This window comes from Astatotilapia calliptera, chromosome 17 (assembly GCF_964374335.1).
Source record: "Astatotilapia calliptera chromosome 17, fAstCal68.1, whole genome shotgun sequence".
Taxonomy (NCBI): domain Eukaryota; kingdom Metazoa; phylum Chordata; class Actinopteri; order Cichliformes; family Cichlidae; genus Astatotilapia; species Astatotilapia calliptera.
Window position 1 is genome coordinate 28,821,520 of NC_137438.1, and position 25,792 is coordinate 28,847,311.

At 39.8% G+C, this 25,792-nt stretch overlaps 2 protein-coding genes across 3 annotated transcripts; one reads left to right on the plus strand and one right to left on the minus strand.

The window, feature by feature from the left end:
- Positions 1 to 823: 823 nt before the first annotated feature.
- tspan11 (tetraspanin 11) lies at positions 824 to 17,581 on the minus strand. 2 transcript variants are annotated; one of them, XM_026147480.2, is made up of 9 exons: positions 17,403 to 17,542; positions 13,996 to 14,103; positions 11,332 to 11,523; positions 8,777 to 8,851; positions 6,619 to 6,723; positions 6,054 to 6,212; positions 4,715 to 4,801; positions 3,642 to 3,763; positions 824 to 1,451 (listed from the first exon to the last, which is right to left on the minus strand). In XM_026147480.2, the coding sequence occupies exons 2-8, from the start codon at positions 14,080 to 14,082 to the stop codon at positions 3,686 to 3,688; spliced, it is 783 nt and encodes a 260-aa protein (XP_026003265.1). In that variant the 5' UTR covers positions 14,083 to 14,103; positions 17,403 to 17,542; the 3' UTR covers positions 824 to 1,451; positions 3,642 to 3,685. The 2 variants fall into 2 exon arrangements, with proteins under 2 accessions (XP_026003265.1, XP_026003266.1); XM_026147481.2 differs by lacking the exon at positions 3,642 to 3,763 and having other exon boundaries at positions 17,403 to 17,581.
- A 2,092-nt stretch (positions 17,582 to 19,673) lies between these two features.
- On the plus strand, positions 19,674 to 24,642 carry LOC113009170 (E3 ubiquitin-protein ligase TRIM39-like). Its single transcript, XM_026147342.2, has 3 exons — positions 19,674 to 20,839; positions 20,960 to 21,198; positions 22,756 to 24,642. The coding sequence occupies exons 2-3, from the start codon at positions 20,962 to 20,964 to the stop codon at positions 24,148 to 24,150; spliced, it is 1,632 nt and encodes a 543-aa protein (XP_026003127.2). The 5' UTR covers positions 19,674 to 20,839; positions 20,960 to 20,961; the 3' UTR covers positions 24,151 to 24,642.
- The last annotated feature ends 1,150 nt before the right edge of the window (positions 24,643 to 25,792 follow it).

Sequence of the window (25,792 nt, forward strand, 5' to 3'; positions counted from 1 at the left end):
GAGGTTCAGAAGACAATGAGATTTGTGTGTTATTGTAATGAAGTTGAGTTCAGGCAAACACCTGCAAGCACTCAGTAAAAGGTCCACACAGCGTGAATAAAAAGTTCCGTCTGTCCTCGAGCCGTTGTTCATACAGAGAATGCATGAAAAGCTGGGACTAGTTTTACATAACTGTTTGTCCATTATTAGTCTTGTCAAATTGTCTTGGCCTATAGCTATGACTGGAATAGCTGAAACCAGTTTAAGAATATTAATTGTGAAAGTCTAGCAATTCCAAAAGGGTTTCTCAAATCCTGCAAGGTCCCTTTACAGAAGGTGGAGTGCTGAGAATGGCGTCATATTTTGGTAGAAGATTTAAATAGCCTGAAAGAGAGACAGCCATTTTCCACTGTTTAGCAACTAAAACACCTATATTATGGTGGCTATATAACAAAGACAAGGAAAAAAAAAAAAATAGGGTAGCAAGGCATATAATAGGCAGCAAAAACAGAAGGAACCATATTCTTTGATTCACAGATCACTCATATTCATCACTGTAAAGCCACTGGGGGGGGATTGGCGTCTGAAGTGAGGAACGGCATATAAAAACCAAAAACAATCAGAAATATTAATGAATATTATACTATTAATATCAGCAGTATTAAAGGCTTAAAGTTCACAAAAGATGATCAGTTACATTTACCATCCTCAAATCAAGTTACCTATGCTGACCACTAGATGGAGCTCTAAATTCAGAGATTTAGCAGCGTTTACAGAAAATTATCACTTTCTTAAATGGAATAAAATAGTTTTTTCTTCTTTGTAGCCATACATATGAGCATTATTGATACTGCAAAGTTTATTTTGATTACCATCACTCAGCCAACGTGTTAGAATTAAAGACAAAGCTACAAATATAAACATGACTCCGTTCATTTGCTGCGGTTTATCACAGTGTATTGACAGCTCACTTTCAAGACTTCAGGCACTGAATTTATACATAATTATTTACCAGTAGAATTATGTAAGAGGCACATTGTGTTTACAAAAGACAGAAACACACACATAACTTTCTTTCTTTGTACTCTGTGCTCTTACTCAGCCGATTCGACTTGGAATTATCGAAACACTCCTATATAAATCTCCTAATTAAAAACAATTAAATTCGCACCCTCATGAGTTGCATAGAATACCACACAACTTAAGTCTTTCCCTTTTTTAGTCATGTTCAAATTAAAGCATGCAAAAACATCCAGCCTAGACCAGGTAACAGAAACTCATGAGCCTGAGTTTCTATCGTGTGTGTCCAACGCTTAGATCATCAGATCACAATGCAGGGATTTAAAGTTTGGTTAGGTGTCAGCAGGTCATGCTCCATCTGTTGAAGGTGGTGTGCAGGGGTCACGTTGTGCTCAGTAAGGGTCCATCTTGATCCTTCTGTACAAGCAGCAGGTGAACACCATTCCACATATCTGAAAACAGGAAGTGTTGGGTCACAGACTGCAGTTTAGTCGCCATGGAAAACTGCAGGAAGCTTGAATGCTACCGACTGTGGGGCAGAGAAGGTTTAAAGGTGAAGGAGTTAGAGACTGCTGGAAAGTATGAAGCTGGTTACTAGGGAGTGTCAGGAGTCAAGCAGCCAATATTTCACCAAAACGTGTGCGCACAGGCTTCCATAAACAAACTATATAAAGCTGGGTGAAGTGAAAAAGCAGATTAATGCTCTTACATCTCAATATACTGTTTTTCCTCTTTGCAAAAGCTCTGGGGACCTTTTTATTTTACTCAGACACATAAAACAAACAGATTACCCCCAAAATTGTTTTGTGTACTTATTTATTTACTAATTTATCGTCTCCCTGTCTCTGCTTGGTTCAGCTGGTTGTGTTTTTATTGAGTTACAAACTAATGTGTTGTCAACAGGGAATTTGTAGACTGCCCCGTGCTGGAGAAACTATGCAATATCAGTCATAACATGGTTGAAGGGTGTTTCTCTCGTATCTTCTTAAGATTTTAAACTTTCATTTATCGGCTAATATAAATGTCGAAACCAATAAATGTCTATACCGACCAGTAATATTAGTCCCAAAATAAATTTAAATAATAATAATAAATAAAAGGCTTCCAAAAATATCACTATAATAAGGGAAAACAGACCACAACAATTGTGCTAGTATTTTAAATGAAGCTTTTTACATTTAGAAATTTGCTGTCATATCTGACATCAGTGTAAACACAGAGCTGTATGAAGAAAAGAGATGCACAGACATTGTCACTGGTGACTGCTACTGGCCTATCAGCAAACTAGACATTATATCGATTATGTGCATTACATCTTAAATATTCAAACATGGCATAATGAAGCATATCTGCATCTTTTATCAGCTGAACTGTTATAAACATCCTTCTCAGCATAGAATTTCACCAGCAGCAAATTCCTAATACGGAATGAGCATGTCTAAAATTACTACTACACAGCACCGAGCAAAAAGTCTAAAAACAAAGCAGAATAAGGGAAGCAGGAGCTGACCAAAGCCGCTGGGTCTACAAGCTTGATGGCCAAATAGGCAAGTGTCCAGATTCCATTTCTGTGCCTCTAAAAGCTTCCAGAGGAAGCCTGATCAAGGAAGTCAGAATTTAATATTGACTCATAATTTCTCCTCGAGCAAGGTTTTGTTTTCCTCTCTCGTCTCAACCATCAGTGACAGTTATGCACAAGGATAGAAGATGCAGTCATTTTGGCTGAGGGAACATAAGGTGAGAAGAAAAAAAAAAAAGGAAAAAAGCCACACTGTTTTTTTAGTTTTCTTGAGGCCTAATTTCAGAAGACGCTAAAAAACAATGATGTAACAGTGTTAAAAAGTAAACTCATTAGAGACAGAAACATGCCATCTCGTGGGATGGCAAAAACAGATATCTGGGCACCCCCAAACAACTCCGAGTCCCAATTCAATGATGTTCATGAAAGCCCAGTCTATTTTAGATTGCAAGTAACTATAGCAACAACACTAATGCTTTTTTTTTCTGAGTGGTAATGTAATAGAAGGTGTCAGCATATTAAATAAATAGGTGTAATAAGTGCAGCAGCTACTCTGTAAATTTTTGTAATTTTTAAAAAAAGAGTCTATTAAAAGTAAGCGTGTTAATAATTTCTGCGTTTAACTGTTGTAAATATTTGATTAAGTTTGTATTGTTGTATACCATATACTCCCCGACACCCATAGTGAAGCCTCATTAATGTTTGGATTCAAGGGATATACAGCAAAGCACTGCTACATGCTGTAAATACACCTGTCCCTATGGTGTTTTCCCCACTTCTTGTCAGCGCAGGTGCTACATTGATGGAAGCGTTGCTGCACGAATTATAGATCATGACACTATGAACCAAAGCACAGTGAAAAAGCAAGTGAGTCGTGCTATCCTCAGGATGCATTTGAATAAGCTGTCACATCCTCATCACCCACAGCAACACATCATCACAAAATGCATAGCAACAAACTGGAAAACGCAGCCAAATGCAAAGTCGCTGCATGCTTCACGACGAATTAAACATGTTAATCCAGTAAACATGCAGACAGCAGGTCTCGCATTTAACACAAAACAGGAAGCCACGCAAGGACAAATAGGCAGTCAAATATGAAATATCTACAGTGCCCTCCAACCTTGCCTCTCGATTAGATTAAACCAGCAGCGCTCTAGAGCCAAATTACAATGCACCAAAGTCCTCTTCCTCTTCTTTATAGAGCAGATAGATAAAGCAGGCTGTCAAGAGTGCCCCGACCAACTATAGTGATAACAAACACACACAGAGTACAACACACCAAAGACAGATTAGTGCACACCGACATTAAGACAGACTGAACATTTAACAAAGAGGAGACATAAAGTTGGCCTACATTACGAAAAAATGCTAATATGTGAGTGAGAAGTGACAAAATTACACCATGTACGTCATGTATTCAATATATTCACAATATTTTCAGCACCTCATTTAAATGCTCGACAAAGTCCCTTCAGATCATTTGGTTCTTGTGAGAAAGTCTTTATGTTATAGCCACTGCTAATGGAGACTCTGCTTAAATTCCTTTTACCAACAGCGGTGAGCATCACAGAGACTGCACGGTTGGTCATCTCATCTTTTGCTTTTTGCAGTCTTTATAATTATGGCAGTGAAATCCTGGCTTCATGTCTTTATTCTCAGTCCCCTGGTGCCCAATTAAAACTAAGCTGTATGTAAAGTGGTGGACTTGTCAGTCTTACAAACACCACTGGAAACAATAAGTGGAAATTTGTTTAGTTCTAGGTTGACCTCAAGTTAATTTAAACGTGGTTTGCAGCTACAGTAAGACAGTTTGGTTAGCTGGTAGAAAAGTGCAAAACAATAAAAAGAGGAAAAAAAAATATCCTCGGGCTCTGCAATACTAAAAAGCCCATCTTAGACTACATTGAATAGGCAGAAGGACCAAACTCATATAATGATGACAGAAAGAATCGGATGAGATGAAAAGACGTGTCCATTTAGAGGATCCTGACCTGCCAGGGTACATTCAGTAATAGGAGTTTTTTTTCTTTTAATTCAACAAAGGGCAGCATTCCACTCACAAAAGCTAAAAGCAGTTTCTCATTTCTGATAACAACTGGGCTTGTATAAAGCACTGTATGCTCAGGGAGAAGGCAGTAGAAATGCATCCTGCTTCTTCACCAACCATCTGAACTGGGTGTATATATTACTTACCTGCAGACAGGCCACTCCTATCCCCACTGCACCGATAACCAACAGGTGATCTGCAAGGAACTTTTCCAGCTTAGTGATGCAGCCACCCTACAGAGTTAAAGTTTACACTAGATTATTAGTTAGACAAGAAAGCTTTGTCTGCATTTCTGCATAGCTATAGTTTAAACTGCTTCAGCAAGCAACAAGACATCCTTCAGAAGTTGTGTATTTTTACTGAATCTGGGATGTTCTTGATTATTTAAGTACATTTTCAGTCCCTCTTTACTCTCTCAGGTGTATTTACAGGGCTCAAAACACTCACGGTAAAAATGAATAAATAAATCATCCCAAACCTACAAGTGAACATAGATACAGTCATCATCCACAAACCATTTTATTTAAATTCTCAGGATATGTCTTCATGCTTATGTCTTTGCACATGATGCAGGTAGCACATTGTGAAGGATAAGAAGAAACTGAGTGATTTGACACGAGAAGGCAGAAGAGCCTCTCCTGTGCAGCGTGGATAAGCATTCAAAACCTCATCTTTTATTCATTTTTCTTAGAGCTCATTCTATCAGAAGAAAGTTTGCTGGCATGTTTTGTGAGTCACTCAGGGCTGCACAGAGCTGCACTGCCTGGCACTGTTGCCTCAACGCAAGAAGGTTCCTGGTTCAAATCTCTTACTCAGCTCGGACATTTCTGTGCATGTTTAGCTTGTGACTTTCCTCTGGGTGCCACAGCTTCCTCCCAAAAACAATTGGGAGGTTAGCAAAAATAATGCCCACAGATCTGACGGCATGAACTGAGGTTTATCTCTGCCTTTTGCCCCTATGTCGACCTTGCAACCCAGCAGCAGTTAGGAAAGTAGATGGATGCTTTTCATTTCAGGAAATGAAATATCAGCCTCAGATATTTGAAAATGGTTTGGCTACAACAGACCAGAAGTGAATAAAATACCAGTTTAATTTCTTCAAATATGGCATGAACCAGAAAAAAAAACAAAAAAAAAAAAAACAATGGACTGTGAAGATGAGCAATCACCCTGAACAACTCGATAACACCGATTTCCTTTGATTACTGCCTACACATAGTTATTAGTATACTCAGTGCTTCCATCTCTTTTTTCTGTCTTTAGGCTATCATCACTCATCTTTGATTGCAAAAGCACTCAGTTGATATTTATAACTCAAATCAGGGATATAGCCAGGTTGCAACACATTTCACAAAACTGTACAAGAGATTATTGTAAGATATAGAACCTACAGGAGGAACTACAACACATTCTGTGTTGTAGCTGCGCAACAGGCAGGCTGAATAAGCCTGCTGTCATTTTGCCAGAAGCATTTATTGCACTGACCTCCACTTTGTAGATGTTGGAGGGGTGGTCCCTCTTTCCACAGTGAGGTGTGATGGTCTTACAGCAGCTGTCAGGTACCGCCCTGCCTTCTGCTTGCCCTGACACAAGGTACTTGCTCACAGTCCAATCATGAGAATTGTTGCTGCCACAGCATTTGAACTGGAGAGGCAGAAAAAGGAAAGCCCAGACTTTAGTTCCACAGTGTGAGGCCATATCCCTCATTCTGATTAAAATATGGTTTCATGTATCATCTAGTGTAAACAAATTCCTAACATCAAGCCACTATATAAATATATTTTCACAGCAGTAATTTTCCTCTCAGGGACTACTTTCGCTCCGGCTGTTCCACTTGTCATCTTTGGAACAATGCTCTGTCTAAACCCAGATAGAATACACAGAGTGATGAGCCATTTCTTCTTCTACTCCACGTCAGCATAATTTTCAGCTTCATATATCAAATTAATTTATAACAAGTACAAGTATACTTAACCGCGCATGCTGAAGAGGGTGAAATACAATCTTACAGAAACTTGACACCAGAGGAGTTTGTAAATATATTTCATACATCCTGTTGTAGATTGTCAACCGCAAATGTGACTGCCTCCTTTCCTGGCTGAGCGTAGTTCTCTGTCATAGTGTGGTTGAGATGCTGCTTCAGCTCCTCACTCAGCTGGAAATGAGGAACAAAGAGAGAGACAGCAGGCATACACAGTGAGAAACAGTGTGTTTGAAACAGAGAAGGTGGGAAGGCTGGAGGGGTGGGTTGGAGGGGATCATTTTGGGGTAAAAACAAATGTTTTTGTGGTAACCCCCCCACGGGCTGCTTAATTTACGATTGCGCGTGCGATGTCTACAAAGAAGGGCATTGAAAAAAGTGATACGTAGGTGCAAATAGTGTGGAGGTGAGGGAGAGGATAAGGGGATGATAGATTGGTAGCATTGGGGAGTGCTGTGATGCAGAATACAGATAAACAAGACACTAAAAAAATTGACTAGGAATACAGCCTTTGATGTCTGGATATATTTTCTCACACTCACACAGGGTGCAGGAAACAATGCAAATCTTTATCTTTAAAGTGATTCTATCCCGTACTGAACCCTCTTCCATCACAATAAATCTGCCCAAAGATTACAAGATGCCCTATGCAGCCCTCACTGACTGAAGCTGACTGACAGCCAGATGTTTGGGCGATAACTAAATGCCAAGAATATCTAATGTGTTAGATACACTTCAGAGAGTCATGTCATCAGAGGAGGATCACTGAGGATGCTGCTTTAGAAAGCCTTTATTCCTGCTTGGTTCCACGCTCTTACTCGAATGTTCCCTTCTGATTTTTACAATACTGATGTCACTGTATTTTCTTTTATGATAATTGTTTTTAATGAATAATTTATCAATTATTTATAACTTATTAGATTATTAGTCTCTTGATTCACAAAAAGCACAGCTGAATTCATTCTTAAATAATAGGTAGCCGTCATCTACAGTAATCTAACATCACCCTGTTGATCCTGTAACTGCAATATATAAATGAATTAAAGGATCATCACTGCAGCTGACGTCTGAGCTGATATAAGTGAAAAGACCTAAACAAACCATTTTGACCCTCTTTCACAAAATTTACCCAAGTAGAACTTAACCAGGTTTTGTTGCCTAAAGACTGAAAATTACTTCTTACTTCTTTCTTTCTTTCTTTGCTTGTTTTTTTAAGTCTTCTTTGACACTCTGCTACATTTCCATGCTTTAGTTTTATTAAATGCTGCAAAGGGTCATTTTAGACCGCTAGTAGGTTGCCATCAAGCAATATAATGACTTTATAATGTATAATGCATTATTACAGTTTTGTGGATGTAATCATCATGAAAGATTTTGTGAATATAAATGAAATAATGATAACAAATCATCAAATAATAATGACTACATAATAATATCCAATGCAGATGAGATGCACCCATGTGCAAATTCTGGCCGTTTAACTCCATGTAGGTGTAGGAAGAGTCAGCAAATAAACAGATTTTGTGAATTACAGTTTAATTCACCATGATCTCTTGCCTATGAGCCTTTGTTTTTTGGCTTTTACTACTAATTTTTCCCCTATGTTACCTTTCCCAGTCACAAGTTGTCACAACAGCCTGACTTCTAATCTGTAATTTTTGCTTCAGCGCAGGTCAATCTAATACTAGCAGCAGCATAACTGCACACTAACAAAATGCAGCTTAGTCAAAGGTGAGCCTGAAAGATGTTTCAAATGCCAAGCAAGTGCTCAAAAAAGAAAAAAGAAAGATATGTTCTGTTTATTTTTAGCCTCTGCCCCGTTTCCTCACTGACATCTTGACATCTGAATGTTCAAACTTTTCTTGCAGAACTTTATCTGCTTTGCAAAACGCCTGCTCTTTGATATATACCAAGAAGGGGAAAAAAAAATCATAATATGTATAACTCAAACCCAAAACATGATTATGATTAGCATCCAGTAAATCACAAACGATTCCTATATCCAGTAGTCTCTCTGCTATCCCATCTGTAGTGTATTAATATGAGAAACGCCCCAGCACACTAGTTTGATGATGATCATCTGGATAGAAGTTTTTTTTAACCTCATTTTCCCACGTGCCTGCAGGCATAGATTAGCTGCTGCAGTTATTTCAACAAGGATAAACTGCAGCTTGGGTCATCACTGCACAACATCACTCAGCTAAACCAGTAAAAAGTGACCACTTACCCTCTGGTAGTATACATAAGCTAGTACTCCGGCCACAAGTTCGATCAAGAAGATAAACAGGAGGCAGATGAAATACTGTGGATGAGAGACAGGACAGAAAGAGAGAGCAAAAAAGAATTTCAGTAAATTTGACTGAACACTCATTAGCTCAGTAGTCGCCTGAAGTATCTGGTTGCTAACTCAAGTTGCTCACGCTTGTGATGGCTCAATATAAACTTTCATCAACTGTCACCGCACTGCATCTGTCACTTCAAACGCAGATGGCAGTCCTGCATGAAATGAGACAACCAGAAAGCAATTTGACAGGCTGCAGAAACCCATTTCTCCTGGGCATCTTTACAGAGCTCCCCACATTACTAGAATAAAGTTTCACTATTTATCATAACTGATGTCTGAAATTATCTTAGAAAAAACAAAACAGTATTAGCACAGTATTCGAGCGTCATCCTCAAATATTATTATTTGATGTTAGCGTTTGCTTAGTATTTGAGCGCTACTCTCAAATACTGTGTTTAGTTTTCCTCTGCAAGAATGAAAAAGAATCAGACATGAGATGGGTGCTGAGGCAAAAAATAAAAATGAGAATAACAGAGGCTTTAACTGTAAGCGTCATTCTTAATGGCAAGCACTGTTGTATGTACTGTTATGCAAACAGTGTGACGAACTGATTGCCCACACAGAGAGTACTTTGATAGACTGCTGCAAAATGAGCAGATCAAAACTCCAGCTTTCCCACACTTAAATAACCCAACTTTTTTATTGTTCATCAGATGGTTTGTACACCCATCAAAACATGGCTCATTCCACATAATTCAAGTCCATATACAAACAGACACATAAACACGCACCTAACAGGGACCAGCTGTCACAGAGCGGGGAAAACAACAGCGTAACTCAGAACCATTATGGAGACACAGATGCTATTGCACAACCTGCTAGATGCACCAAACAAAGTGATTGAAAACTATTGGTAACAAACAGCTGTAAGGAAGAAATATTTAACACACGCACAAACAGATGTTCTTTTTTGTTTTGCAGCTATCGCAGTAATGATGCTGAGCAGAAACCCAGCCTGCTCTGCGTCTCTCTTGGTTACAAGATTGCGAAAAAAGCACTTCAGTCTCTGTGTGCCTGCTACCCACACAAAATGCCAACTTCACACTTCTCTATGCACACAACACTTACTGTACATGCTAGCATCACTCATTATTCTTCCCAAACAAATCTATAAATAGCACAAAAAAAAAAAACAGTTGAACCAAACTGCACCGCAGATTCCGTTTCCTCCGCGCATCTACCTCTTCACTCCTGCAAGGCCCTTTCTCTCTCCATCCATCACCAGTAGATAGACAAACCTATAAATAGCCCTGCGGCAGAGAACGTTCACCTCCCGCCTCCTTCTCTCCCACTGGGTCCTGTCTCTGTAAAATAATGAGGACAGCGAGGGCCCCGTCAGAGTCATTCGTCAACATCTAGCGATAGACCTTAGACCAGGCTTAGCATGGATGAGCGCCATCGCATGTTGCCACATTTGTGTACATGTGGGCGAGCATCTAGCTTCTCACAGTGGACAATCTAGAACCACGGACCAGTAGACTATCAGGGCTGTTATTACATAACTTATTATTTATTTTCTGCAGTGTTTCCCCATTCAGTTACATTCTATTTATGCCAGCGTGGGACTGCTGTGCTCAACGAGGAGGCAAGCACACCCATGCTTTCTTAAGTGAATTATTCTATTCTCGTTCACCAGACAGAGTCCGAATCAGTCGTCTTGGACTGTAAGAGTGTTTTCCATCTCTGCAACCTTGGCGTAATGACATATAAAGCCACAACACAAGAGACTGTTAAGCTTCTGAATAATCAGAATCAGAATCAGAATCAGAATACTTTATTGATCCCTGGGGGAAATTATTGATGACCAGGGATGCCAAAAAAAAAATGGCCTAAACTGCCTACAAGAAAGGAAAACGTGATGGGAAATGCAAGGGCTAGCTGGCTAAGTGGAAGTGACCTTTCAACATAAAAAAGTGGATTCTCCACTAGCAAATATCGACTCGCCGTCTTGGATGGATGGCAAATTAAGACAAAAATGCTCAAACTCTACATTAATAAGTATTATTAAACAGATATTTTAGGTTTTCCAGATGCAATGTTCTTTGGTAAAATCACAGCAAAATTACTGTCCATGTACACTTTCACGCCCTGCATTGACCATCTGCACTTTGACCTCCTATATTACAGCAAAAATACCCTTGGAAAAAAAAAAATGAAAAAAAAAAAAGATTAACTCTCTCATGCTCATTCTAAAAAAAAAAAAAAACTACACTCCTCTAAACCTTTAAATGACAAACTGGTAACTGTTCCAAAAGCATGAGTGTTTGCCATCAAAATATATTTTTTGTAAGTTCTGAGTTATGATCTACGTGCGGGTTAATTTTAAACACAGACTCTACATTGAATCCTAAGTGTAAGCCTAACCCACACCTTTACAGCTACAAACAAATGCCTGGACCTAAGCGGAAACCCCCATCCATCACTCTCTCGTCTCTCACCGTGGACAGACAGCTTCTCTGCTCCCGGATGACTGCACAACAGCCCAAAAAGCCTGTAACTACCACCAGGCTGCCAGCTAAGATGAGGGTGTATGCTGACACAGCAAAAGTGCTGGAGGCCAGTAGGCTCAAGTAGTCGCTCTTTGCCACCAGTGTCCAGACGCCCACACCCAGAACAGCAGCTCCTCCCATCTGGAGAAGAATTAAGAGAAGCAGAGAAAAAGTAACAGGATTAAAAAGACATCTGAATAAAAACATAAATAAAAATGTTTAGTGCAGCACGAAGTGTCATACTACAGAGACAAAAAACGCACGAGATATGAAATGTAACTGAATTTAACTAAGTGTACCATGTCAGTTTATTATTAAAGAATAGCAAAACACAAGTACTGTAACATTCAAGCGAAACATTTTTCAGGGCAGGAAGTGATCAATTTAAAGTGAACTCAAAGCTTTTAGATGAGTCACTTAGAAAAAGAAAAGGAAATGGAACAGAGGAAGAGGGCATAAAGGAGGCAAGAAAAAAAAAGAGGAAACAGAATGAGAAACAGAGAAAAGTGACCGTGCGTAACAACTAACAGGAGTGGTGAGACGTCTGCAATCAAGCCAGGGCATAATGACCACTTACTTAGAAACAATACAGAGTAACTGATCCAGGGTGGCTTCCTGATCTCTTTTTCTCATCTTGCAAGTTTCAAAGGAGGGCAAATAGGAAATGCCTGAGAGAGTCTTTCTTCATCCTCCCATCCCTTTCCTTTAGAAGGAAGGACCTCTTACTCACAACACCACATATCCAACCGAGGACCAACCAGTGGGAAATCACCCTTCTCTAACACTGTAAAGACATTTCTTCTAACAACTAAGTTCCACTGAATTACATTTTTTTAAGTTGGCTATCACTTTTTCTGAAAGTAGTTCCCAATACTGTTCTCATATCTCTGTACTATCACTGCTCAAAATAAAATTACTGCCTTAGTATCTGCCAAGTAGTGAAGCTGCACTTTACATCCATGTCTATCCAGACTTAACCTTAAACATCTTACGTAACTTGAAATGTTGCCAGAAATGTTTTACCACAAAAATCTAATCAGTTCATTCTTGAGTCCAAGTGGAAATCTGTGCAAGGTTTGAAGAAAGCAGAAAGCTGAAAACACAATCACACCATCCTCAGCTGTAACTGACAAGGAGGAGGCAGAGTAAAATGGCATCAGGGTGTGGTTCACGCGATCGTGTGAGGGGATCACAGAGTAGCTATTTGCCGATATATCAGTACCGACGTTTGTAGCCGTCAATAGATGATAATTAAACAAGAAAAGCAGAGACAGGAGGAACAACCTTCACCCATGTTGAGTATGGATGCTACATAGTTTCACCATCAGAGTGTACTTGTCCACCAGACAGCGTAAATTAATAATCTAAGATTATGTCAATAAATCAAGATCATTTTTAAACTGCATTGGTATATTACCTTAGTAAGGACTCATAAATAACTGTACCTAACATGTGTGAGGGAAACCAGTTCATGTTTACCATTTTTGAAAGAAAAAAAAATATCGGCTGATATATAAAAGATTTAAAAATCTCCAAATATCGTTATCGGTCCTAAATATCCTACATCAGAAAGGCTTGACACACTGCATTAGTAATATATTCATATATAATAAATAACATATAAAAAAATCAATTGAAAAAGTCTCTGGCAAGTCAAATTTGGAGGGGAAGGGGAAACACTACGATATACTGCCAAATCTATATTTCATTCTACCCTCAATTAACCAAACAATCATGCTTTAACCGGCCATTAATCACATCAGCTGGATTATTTTCTGAGCACATGTCAAACATTACTTTATTCAATTTTGCTTTAACTAATGATATCTGTGTTTTTGATGACTGCCAATAACAGCGCCGTGAAAAACAGGGACAAATGAGAAATCCCTAGATGATGCACTCTCTTTTAAAAGTAATGTGCTAAGAAAGTGAAAAACAGAAATGGCCAATGCCAGTTCATCCTCACAGAGTATGCACTGCTCCCCCGCCTATGATTAATTTGTGTAGGGGGTGGACAAAAATGCCCTCTTAGAAAAAAAGTGTTGCGAGATGGAGGACAGCCTTCAGAGGAAAATGATACTATTTTTCCTCAAGAGACTGGTTGTTAGGTGGCGACAGGGAATTTAATAGAGGCCTAAAGCTAAAGCTTGATCCCTTTTCTCTTTCTAACCTCTCCCACTTGCGGATCTGTCTCTCACTCCTCAAAATCTTCTTTTTTGACTCTGTAAGCCCGGAGACTCTGCACTGATGCTGTAAGAGAGCGGAGCTTTAGCAGCATAAAGTGTGGTGCCAGAGAGCAGGTTTAATACACTGTGTGGCCAGAATACACTGACAAGCCCTAAATAATCTATGACTCACTTTGAACTCAGTCCATAGCTTAGCCTAGGAAGACTGAAAACTTTCCTTAATCCTCTTCCTATTTCTATGTGGCTCTGTATGAGCAATGTCTCTAAAAAAAAGCAGTTTTAAAGGAACACAGACAGTTTTACAGAGTTGCTACTGATGTTGTCAATGACGATCCAATTCACCAGGAGGTTAAATGTAAAGCTCAGTTATTGTGGTGAGGTCTCTGTGAGTACACATTACTTGAAATGAGGATTACTAGCCACTTACCCAGAAGAGAAAGTTGAAAACAAAGAGCAGGTACTTGAGGCACACGGTCACCCAGTCGTTCTGGTCATCTTTATAACCCACCGACATCTTTTTGTCTTCAGTTGAATTCTATAAGTGCAGATTTGTTTGTTGGAAACATTACATTTTCCTGCAAAGTACTGCTAAAAAATGTATCACAATAAAAAAAAATATCTTACTATAGTTTTCTTTAGATGTGTTTTTAGCATTTACATTCCTTCCTTTACCCAAAAATAGCTAAACAAGTATTGTTCACACATTTACACTTATCCAGCTGCACATAACTCCCATGTCCCAGACTTCTCACTGCACGACATATTACTAGTTGTTTAGTGATGCAGCATCCAAGGCCCCAATATGACATGCTTTTGTTATATCACAAACCACATCTTTGAATTATCACTAGGACATGTCCCTATGAATCATTAATTGAGCTTCTAGTCTTGGCCCTGTAAATAAAAGGCCGTGGGTGTGGAAAGCACTTAGACCTATACAACTGATCTAAATAGCATCCTTCAGCGGACAGAGCATAAAAGAAAATGTTGCAGCTTTTCTGTCTGCCGGCTCAGGAATAATACACATAATACTGTAGGTGTAGATCTGAGAGGAAAAGTGATGAATAAATCATTTGTTGGGGATGAAAATGAATAAGGTAAACACGCAAGCTAGTAAGCTTGCTAAAGGGTCAGCTTGTCTACAAAGGAAGAAGGAAAACGAAAGGAAAAATTGTCTCTCCATGCATGAGATTTTCCACTTCATTCAGGCTTTGAGATATTCCATCTACCTTTACTCATAAACAATAAATGGGAATGGGGTTTCATCTGAAATATCTACAGCATTTTCTACAATACTTCAGTTGTCTCTTGATAATTTACCTTAATTGCCTTGTTTTTAGATTTTATCTGACATGTTGTGGAGCAACAATGCTCCAACAATGCTCTCTCTCTAAAGCATTTGTGACTAATATATGAAGAACAGAAAAAGTAAACATAAAAATGATGAAAAACAGCATAGGTGTGTCTATAAATAGCAGTGAATCAAGTTTTATTTTGAAGTTTCAATAAGCAGTTACCTTGCAGATTTTGTTTTTTAATAATTCATTTAAATGTATTAATAAATTATTCTATAGACTATTTGCTTCTCAGCAGCATAACAAGAAAATTATATACGGCTGAGTTGCTGAGTCAATAACTATTATTGATCAACATAATGTATATGCTTCTGAAATGGGTCCATTGTATAGAAGGTGAGAGAAGGTTCCAGATCTGATAAGTAAACCCAGTGCAGAAGTGTTAACATTACTATCCATCCATCCATCCATCCTCATCCGCTTTGTCCGGGGCCGGGTCGCGGGGGCAGCAGCCTAAGCAAAGAGGCCCAGACCTCCCTCTCCCCAGCCACCTCCTTCAGCTTATCCGGGGGAATACCAAGGCGTTCCCAGGCCAGCCGAGAGATATAATCTCTCCAGCGTGTCCTGGGTCTGCCCCGGGGCCTCCTCCCGGTGGGACATGCCTGGAACACCTCACCCAGGAGGCGCCCAGAGGGCATCCTTGTCAGATGCCCGAACCACCTCAGCTGGCTCCTTTCGATGTGGAGCAGCAGCTGCTCTACTCTGAGGCCCTCCCGGATGGGGCTCAGAGTAGAGCAGCTGCTGCTCTCTCCATAGAAGGTGAGAGAAGGTTCCAGATCTGATAAGTAAACCCAGTGCAGAAGTGTTAACATTACTATTCTTTCTTTTTATTTAATTGTTTTTTCGGCCAGTAGGGGGCGACTGTGGCTGTATAAAGACAAGGTTCGTGGAAAATAAACCACTCTTTCAATGGCAATGGAGAAAACTGTATAAATATAAATTTTTAAAAAAGGAATAAAAAAAAAAAATAATAAAAAAAAAAAAAAAACAGGTTTCCATCAAATAAATCTTTTATGATAATTTACCCAGTCCCTGGTGTTCATCTGTACTAAGTATAGTCTGCAAGATCTCTGTTTACTGGGTGCGAAGCGTCCACATTTATATACCCTGGAGGAGGCTGTAAACTTTCTGTAAGTCCAGGAATCTCACTACTGACTGATGACAGTGATAGTGAGGTAAGTTATTGAGGTTATCCTTAACTTTTCCTTAAGGTTTGTCATCTTTTTTTCAGGAGACAAAGCTTCAAGTGAGAACAAAGAGCTGTAGGTGAGGGAGTAGAGAGCAGTGGTGGGAGAGTCGGATGAAGAAGAGGAGGAGTAAGAGGCAGATGATGTGGAGATGGCAGAGAGAGTGAGCAGGATGTATAAAACCCAAAGAGCAGACAAGGAGACAGGGTCGGGAACAGCACAGATGAGTGCCTTTGAACCACCATGTAGTCCAGCTTCTTCAGTCCGGCCCAGTGTGGTTCAGCCACAACCAGTATCTGTGGTCAGTGAGCTTCTTATTAATTTGATTGAGTAACTGATTTTATTTCCTATTTTATTTCACAGTAAGGAGGTCCTGGGTTTGAATCCATTGGCCGGCTGGGGCCAAACTGTGTCTAATGTTTACATGTTCTTCCCATGCAATTATGCATTCTCTCCCAATACTTTGCATTCCTCCCAGAGTCCAAAGTCATGCATGTTCTATATGTGTAAGCCCTGCCATAGATTTGCAACTAGCCCTAGGTTCAGCCTGCCAATTGCAATGGAAAATGACAAAAATTGAACAGAGTAGAGCAGAGGAAAATCAAGCCAAGTAGGTGCTAGTGGAAAAGAGAATCTTGTGCAGTTCCATTGTAATGCAATCTGTAGTGGGGCACAGAACACTACAAAAAAAAACCCAAAAACAAAACAAACAAAAACACCCTGAGGTTTACTTTTAACATAGTATTCCCCATGCCCCCCTTATCCTCTTGGTTCCCCTTATGAACCCAAATTTCAAAATATCCTTTAACCTCCCCTGTAAATACAGCCAAGTTTCCTTTCCGTGTTCGTGCCTACTGCAAACTATTAAATGACAAATAAAATTTAAATGAAATTAAACAATTTGTCTGATTTTAGAGCGTCTAAGCTGGCCGTTAACTCTTTCCTAACAAGGCCTTCCTGCTTCTAACAGTCTGTCCAGATGAATTAGGAGGAAACGAACACGGGTCCCCCTTAAAAAGAAAAAGAAAAAAGCCAGGTCTCGGACATTTTAGACTTTAACCTGCGCTGTTGTGCTCCAGCATCACAAGCTACGAATCAATACACAGACACTTAAGTCCTTTTCTGTGTAAGTCAAACTTTCCCCCCCTCTTCTTCAAGATAGCTGTCCTGAAAATCCTGAAAAAATAAATGTCCCACCTGCGTTGCCGATGGCAGGACAAAGTTTAAACACATTATCTCACAGTTGGACAGACACACAGGCGTTTTCATCTTATATCTGACCACATACTCACCAGACCGACGTTTAAGGCTGGGAAAAGGACCTTGTTTATCTCCGTCTACTCAGAGTCTACGGCACCACTGCAGTGGGCGTTTTGTCCGGTCCAGTCAAGCTTGTTGCTTTCAGGGTGTCCGACAGTCTGTGCGGATGGTGCTTTTGCTTGCAGCTCGTATTTTCGAGTTTCAAGAAAATTCATTACATTGATTTGTAACAAATTGTAATAAAATGAACTCCATATATGTGCAGGTAGACACTAAAACTACAAAATGAATCAATACAAATAGCCTCCATGTTTCAAATACAACAATTATTACTTACAGTGTAGGTTACAGTGAGTTCCAACAATAACCTCTCTACTCACACGCAAAATAAAACAAAGTACATCATTTACTTTGTTGGTACAGATATTGCTGCCGAGTAAAAGTATGATTGTGTAAAAATATTAAACAGTCTGGGTAGTAACAGAAATCTGCATAATAGGCATAGCAACGGGTAGTCAAGGAAGGCTGCAGTAGTTAACCGTGTCACATAGGGAGTGACAGAGAAGGAACTGACTCAATACCACTAGGTAGTCTGAATACCACAGTGCCATTAACAGCATAACCTTGGTTACAATGTAACCACAACCCCTCTGAAGAATTTTCCAATAGGGTGTGCATGACTAACCAAAGACAGAGTCAAAAAAGCATAATTTACTGTGAGCATAGCCTTGGCACATTGGCTTGTTTGCATGCAGGTTCTATTCATTTCTATTACTACAGTTGGATAAATCTGATTAATAATTCTAGTCATGCCACTTAACACATTTCAATTTGCTCTTCATAATGTGAAGTTGACTATGAAATTATTGAACAGACCAACTCTGTGACCTCAAAGAGAAAAATGGAAATTTGGTATTTCAGGAATGAGCCTATCAGCATTAATTTGATTGTCTAGACGTTTTTTTTTGTTTTTTTTTTTACAATTCAGCAATAATTTAATCACCAAAGAATACAAAAAAAGCAGGGAAAAATAAAGAGATAAAACTGTAAAAAAAAAAGGTAAACACCATGGTAATTCTGGTACCCACTTATATCAATGTTAACAACATAAAAACTACCTTACTCCTATGTCACTTCTGTTGCTTTACATCCCTGTCCAACCAGTGTGTTCAGTGATGAGTTTTTATTGTAATGATAAATCTTTATCACAACAAGGCATCCTTTTCTGAGCAAAACAGACTCTGCAGTGGGCTGTTTCCTCTATTTCCGCCTCAGTAATTCAATGTGCTTGCAAGCTTTTAGAAATAGATGGTGGCTGCAGGCCTCGGCAGTGGGCACCTGGACTGGCGACAGTCAGTCTAAGAAAACAGCATTACTTAGCAGAGGATGTCATGAATCAGGTCAGGTTTTCCCCAATAAATATTGTCTAATCAGAGTGTGATAAAACAGGCCATCATCGTCCCATGGCTAGCAACTTGGAGCCTGTTTTCCACTTTCTCATAGGTGAGACATGGCAGAATAAACAGAAATCTGGCTTAAATGGTAAATGGTCTGCATTTGTATAGTGCTTTTCTAGTCCCTAAGGACCCCAAAGCGCTTCACACTACATTCAGTCATTCACCCATTCACACACAGGCGATGGCAAGCTACATTGTAGCCACAGCTGCCCTGGGGCGCACTGACAGAGGCGAGGCTGCCGGACACTGACCACCACCAGTAGGCAAACATGGGGTCAGTATCTTGCCCAAGGATATTTGGCATGCAGCCAGGAGGCAGCCTGGGATCGAACCACCGACCTTCTGATTAGTGGCTGACCTGCTCTGCTTAGTCTTAAGCCAGCTCTTTTCAGTGCCAGACCATTCCCTCTGTGTCCAGTCCCATTCTGCTGGAGTTACTTTATCACCTTTCATGGTTTTGTAACCCACTAGGCTCTCCAATTCTTTCTCTCACAAAGGGGTAGGAGTAGGTCATGACTGAGTGTGCATGTCAATCACAAACAGGTTAAGGGGAAAGCAAACATTGTGTGCACTGGTGTGTGCATGTGTGATTATTGCATCCATTCATTTAAATTTCACATTCTTCCTAACCAATTCTTAGCACCAGTTGCTTATCTAGCCTTCTATTCACGTCATAAAGAGAAGACAAGAAATTTAAAAAACAAGAAATGATACTTGTTTAAAGAGCTACTCAGATCCTACTTCTTATGGCTGACTTCTTGTACCCAGACTGCCACGTGCTGCAGTGCCTGCAGTACAATTCAGGCAGATTATAGGTGCCAAATTGCAAGAGATAAGAAACATCAAGAATCTTACAGAGTTTTATCAGCTTGTGCTAACCTCGTTGCTATTTTTCTTTGATGGATTAGGAAAGGTCAGGATGAACTACAGGATTTCCTGGACATGAACTAAGCGGCTGCTGTAGATAAAATAAGAAATTGTTACAGTGAAAGCTTGAGGGACAAGTCTTCCTGCCTCACAAGACACAAGCATACGCACAAAGAACTAGAGGACTAGAGAAACACAAGCACAAAGAAGTAGAGAAACACAAGCAGTGAAAGCAATCTGTGTGTGGGAACTCTGGGACAATGTCAACAGATGGAACTGAGCATACTAAGCAGAGCAACACCATGTAGCATCAGCTGACAGATTCACAACGGAAACAAGGGAGGTTGGAGTAGCCATCAAAAACTATAATTAATCCCAGAGTGTTTTTTTTCTTCTTTTGTTTGTTTTGTTTTGGGTTTTTTTTTAAGGCACTCGAGATTTTTAATCTAGCATGGAAAATGTGTGCACACCTTATTCTAGCTTTACAAACCATCTCAGTTGTCCATCAGCTAGCTGGCCTGCGATTCTGGTCCAAGTAAAAATCACAGCTATCAGTGTGAACACTTCTCCATACATGCATTTTCCCAAGAGGACGGATCCGAATGATTTGAGTGATTCGCACACGTTCCATCTAGCACCCTCTGGAGGCTAACGCCTGTGGGTTTGAGCAAACGGTCTCAACACCTTTACAAACAATACAATTCCTTAATTTAGTACATTTTACTTTATCCTATATAAGTATAAGGTTTTAACACGTAACCAATTTACTTTAGCCTATAATTTAGAACTTTCTGGGGCGGGGGCGTTTTAATCCATAATAAATTTACCTACATAAACCCCAAAACGAGCTTCCCAGAGCCCCCTTAGTTAAGTTCTTATCTTTTCTTTTTTTTTTTTTTTTTTTTTTGCGCTTTTAAATTATATATATTTTTAATGCGGCTCACACCAATTTTAATGTCATGAAAGGGTTAAAAAAAATTAAGAGGCGTATCGTAAGTGACCACTGGGGGAGGGCCGCTTCTGGACGCCAACGTGTTGAAACGAAACTTAAGTAAAACCCCTCAAAGAGAACTGTTTTTTAAATAGAGAAAGTTTGCTTTCTATTTTTCGCAGCTTTTATTAATCAGAAACTTGAGACTTTGCAGGTATGGTTACTTTACTGGTTTCTTACACAGTCTGAGCAGTTTGTTCAGTCCACTGAGTTGAATTGTATTAGTTTTAGGTTATTAGTATTCATTTATTTATTGTATTTCGCTCTTGTGCAGATATGGCAACTGCCAGCAGTCTGTTGTCAGAGGAGAGGTTCTTATGCTGCATCTGTTTGGACGTGTTTACCGAGCCAGTGTCAACCCCGTGTGGACACAACTTCTGCCGCCCGTGTATCCACAAGTATTGGGACTCTAGTGACGTTTGTCAGTGTCCATTTTGCAAAAGGACATTTTCTTCGAGACCTGAACTCAACGTCAACACTACCATGTCTGAGTTAGCGGCTGAGTTTGCAAAGCTGGGGCCTGTTCTTCGTACCTCGCTAAGTAGGTTAGCCGGATTAGATTGTTGACGATTTCGCGTGATCCTGGATCAGTCGGTTCCCCGAAGCTCATCCGGGACTTGCTGTCATAGCAACAGAGCCGTAAGCGTAAACCTGCTCGGGAGCAGGTTCACTTTATGTAAACAGGATTAGATCGCGGCCACGCAGGTATGTCCGCGTCATTCATACGAAAGCAACAGCGATATTTTTCCACTGTTTCACCATAAATAAATATTATCAATGTAACTAAAGATAATGCAGCACTTGATCCTTTTATTGATGTCACACAGATACATACAGGTCATTTCCTAAAAAAGGGAAATGTACTATTAACATTCTATTACATGTATGTGATTATTACAGATGTAATTCATATTTCAGAGTAGTAATTGTAAATTACTTCGTGTAATCAAGATGAGAGACCACGGCTATAAAAGCGAAGGTGGATTTGGGAAGCCTGTCGCAGCCATGTCCTGTCCGTATACGCGACCAACCCATTGCGGAAGGTGCAAGATTGATAAGGAGAGTCCTCAGAATCCAGCGTATATTGCGGGACAGACAGGATCCTTTAGCTCAGCGCGACAGTGTGCTCATAGAGAGATATCGATATTCCCGTGAGGGTATTATTTACTTAACCAACTTGTTGACGAAGGGGTGCAGGACCACCACCTGTCTTTTTTTCCTCTGCCCTTTTCTTGGTTGCTGTTATGAACAAACTAACAGAGTATTACAGGCCAGTATTACCTTGCCAAGAGACGCAAAGCAATCTAAGAGATAAATATTACCATTCTGTAGAATACTCCTGTATTCCACTTTTACTTGTTCCCATGTTCTTGTGGGTCCTGTTGTGGCTCTAATGTGAAAGGGGATATAATATAACATATTATAATATAATATAATGCCATATGATATTGGACAATATAGTGTCATATGATAGATCTACCCTACCGCCTACTGGTGTTGGCCAGAGGGGCCGATGGCGCGATATGGCAGCCTGGCTACAACCGTAGCTGCCTCCACCAGTGTGTGAATGTGGGAGTGAATGAATAGTGGTATCGTAAAGCGCTTTGGGTGCCTTGGAAAGCGCTATATAAATCCAATCCATTATTATTATTATTATTATTATTATTATTATTAAATTACCTACGAGTTTGATTTGTCAGCAACTTTCTGCCAGCCCTCTCTCCTTGCTTTTGCAGCCTTTGCAGTGTTCTCTTGCGTTTTAATTAAACTCTGAAACTCCTGAAATCCCTCACTCAAGAGTTCTTGCTCTGCTGCCGGAAAATACCGAGCACGCCCCTTCGACATTTTCGCCGACCAATCAGCGGGTTGCCGATCAATGTTTCTACTATCGATGCGTAGCCCCTTTTACGACACCCAGTGATGTCACATTCCTGCGTCCAGCTGTAGTAATCGTCAACAGCAAGTGTGTTCGGGGAACCGGATTAGCGAGCTCACGGTTAGCGCGATGATTTGATCTTGGATGTGTCATTTGATCTTGGATGTAGTAAGCGACGTACGAAGAACGGGCCCCTGGTCCAAGTCAAAGTGTCAACTTCAGACCGAGAGCTCCCAGAAGGAACAAATGTTCTTTGTGATATCTGCACCGGGATGAAAGAAAAGGCCGTTAAGTCTTGTTTGATGTGCCTTACTTCTTTCTGTGTAGTCCACCTGGAGCCTCATCAGAGAGTTTCAGTGCTTAAGAGCCACAAACTAATCGATCCTGTGATTAATCTTGATGAGAGGATGTGCAAAAAGCACAACAAGATAACAGAACTGTATTGTAGGACTGACAAGGCCTGTGTTTGTGTGTTGTGTTTCAAAAGCGATCACAAGAGTCACAATGTCATCTCGCTAGAGGAAGAGTATGAGGCTGTGTTAGCAAAAAATGATGAGGTAATGGCAAATATCCACAAGATGATACAATCACGATGCGATAAGATAGATGCAATTGAAAAGTCACTTGATGCCAGCCAGAAAGAAGCCGATGAAGAGAAAGAAGCCAGTGTGCAGATGTTTACTGACTTCATTCGCTCTATTCAGAAGAGTCAAGCTGATGTTGTTGAGGTGATTGAAGAGAGGCACAGAGCGATGAAACAAAAGGCTGAAGGTTTTCTGAAAGAGATGAGGATGGAAGTTGCTGAGCTTAAAAGCAGAATTAGCCAGCTGGAGCAGCTGTCACGATCTGAGGACCATCACTGTCTTGTCCAGAACTTCTCAAGCTTACGGGCTCCTTCAAGTAAGGGCTGGTCCAGTGCTGGTGTTTACAGCAACTTGTCTTTTAATGAAGTGAGAAGAGCCATGGCTCAGGTGAAACAAACAGCTGATATAATTTTGGAGAAAGTTCCAGAGATCAAAATGAAAAGAATGAGAGAACATGCAGTAGACTTGACTATTGATCCCGACACAGCACATTGCTCACTTACCATTAGTCAAGACCGAAAACAAGTTGGAACTGCAGAAAAACAGAATCTTCCAAAAAATCCAAAAAGATTTGAGATGTATCCAGAAGTCTTAGCAAAGGAGGGCTTCACAGGGGGGAAGTTTTACTTTGAGGTGCAGGTGAAAGATAAGAGTAAGTGGACTGTTGGAGTGGTGAGAGAGTCTGTAGATAGAAAGGGAGACACACGTCTATCAGTTTCAGATGGTTATTGGACCATCGGATTAAGTGAGCGCAAGTATTATGGATATGAAAATTCAGCTGTTATATTGGTACAGTTAAAAAAGCTTCAAAAAGTGGGCATCTTCGTGGACTACGATAAGGGAGTGGTTTCTTTCTATGATGTGGATTTCAAGTCACACATCTACTCTTTCAGTGGCTTTCGCTTTAAAGACAAACTTTATCCATATTTTTGCCCTCATTATAACACAGACAAAATGAATGTTGCCCCTCTTGTCATAACACCTGTACCTCACAGATTAGCTTAGTATGATCCTCATTTGCAGAAGACAAACTAGGCTTCAGCATTTCCATAATCAGTATGTAAAACTATATCTGCTTGGAAGTTCATCACAAGATCATTCTATATGTTTGCCTTCTTTGTCTAATGTAATATGCTATGATGTTAATATATTTCAGTGGCTAAAATTACCAGCTGACTTCATAATGTAAGTAAGATAGACTTTGACAAGATATTTGTATGTATATTTTTGTATTTAGACAAGGTTACATGCAGGTGAATTTAAAAAACAAAACAAAAAAAACACACACACACACACACACAGAAATTCATGCCAGACCTTCTGCTTTTTGTTATCAAATTCAAATTAAAAGCTTTATCAGATTCACAGAAAGAGATGATACTAAGATGAGAAGATGAACTCTCTGTTTAAGCTGTTTTTTGTAGTTAGCAGTAACTGGAAATGAATTGATTTTATGTATTTGAAAAGTTACCTGAATAAACTTCACGTCAAGACTGATTTTCTCATATCGTTCCTTTATATTGCATTCCTCATAGTTTAGGCAGAACTCATATAAATACAAAAGGACTGTAACGTCTTCCCTGTGCCATTTTGACCCATTGAATGCACTACATTGCTTCAAAAGATTACAGTGGCTCTGGTTAAGTGTGTGCATAAGACATAACACACCTTGAAGAAGATATAGAGATATTTAATTCTTCATATAATTACAGGCTAAAGGTCAGTGTCGCCGAGCCTTGCTGCTATCCTGCTTGGAGTCTTTAACACTATAGGTTTATGATGGAACTTGCTGCGACTCACGTCTTTGTCACGCTCACAGCTTTGTGAGACTTATAAGTCAATCAATAGTATTCTGCCCACTGCTTTCACTCCTGACTCCTGCCTGTGTGCTCCTGCCCCCACACTGATTTGTGTGGATGATAAAGTGTATGCGCTCGCATTATCCTCAAGTGTGATGCGTGGGCTGATCTTCTTAAGCACCACTGATGGAGCTCACCCATAACTGTGACTAAAAACCAGTGTGTTTCATTGTGTGTTGTCTGTCATTAATGGGAAATGAGCCCATTTTTCCTTGCGACAAATGTTTTGTTATGTTTTTCAAAGTGGGTTACTATTAACTGAATCCTTTGATAGACTATGAAAAGACTGAGGGAGAGTAATGAAAGAGGTACGGATACCTCTGGAAATGGAAATCAAACATTGTGCGATGAAAGATATTTTGACATTCTTGGAAGAAGGCAGCGTGAATATTACATTGCAGGATTTAACTGCATTATTCTCTCCTTAACATGATCTTCTATCCCATCTTAAGCAAAACATATACTTTTTTCTTTTAGTCGTATGTCTAAAAGACTGAGGAGGGCCAACTGTGTAATCAGGTGTAAAATAGAAATAGAATGATTTAGGGTCAGCTCTACATGAGGTTGATGTGAAATACAAGGGGAGAAATCTCTGACCTGAAACAACACCAGTGAATATCGGTAGGCTACTGGGAAGAAAAAAAAAGTCTAAAAATGGTCAATCACACTGCTCTCTATTGATTCAAAGTACACATTTGTTGTGCTTAGAGCCACAACACAATCAGTGATGACACAGCAGGTGTTTTGACTTTTGCAGCCACTAAAAAAGCACCTGCTGTGACTTCTGA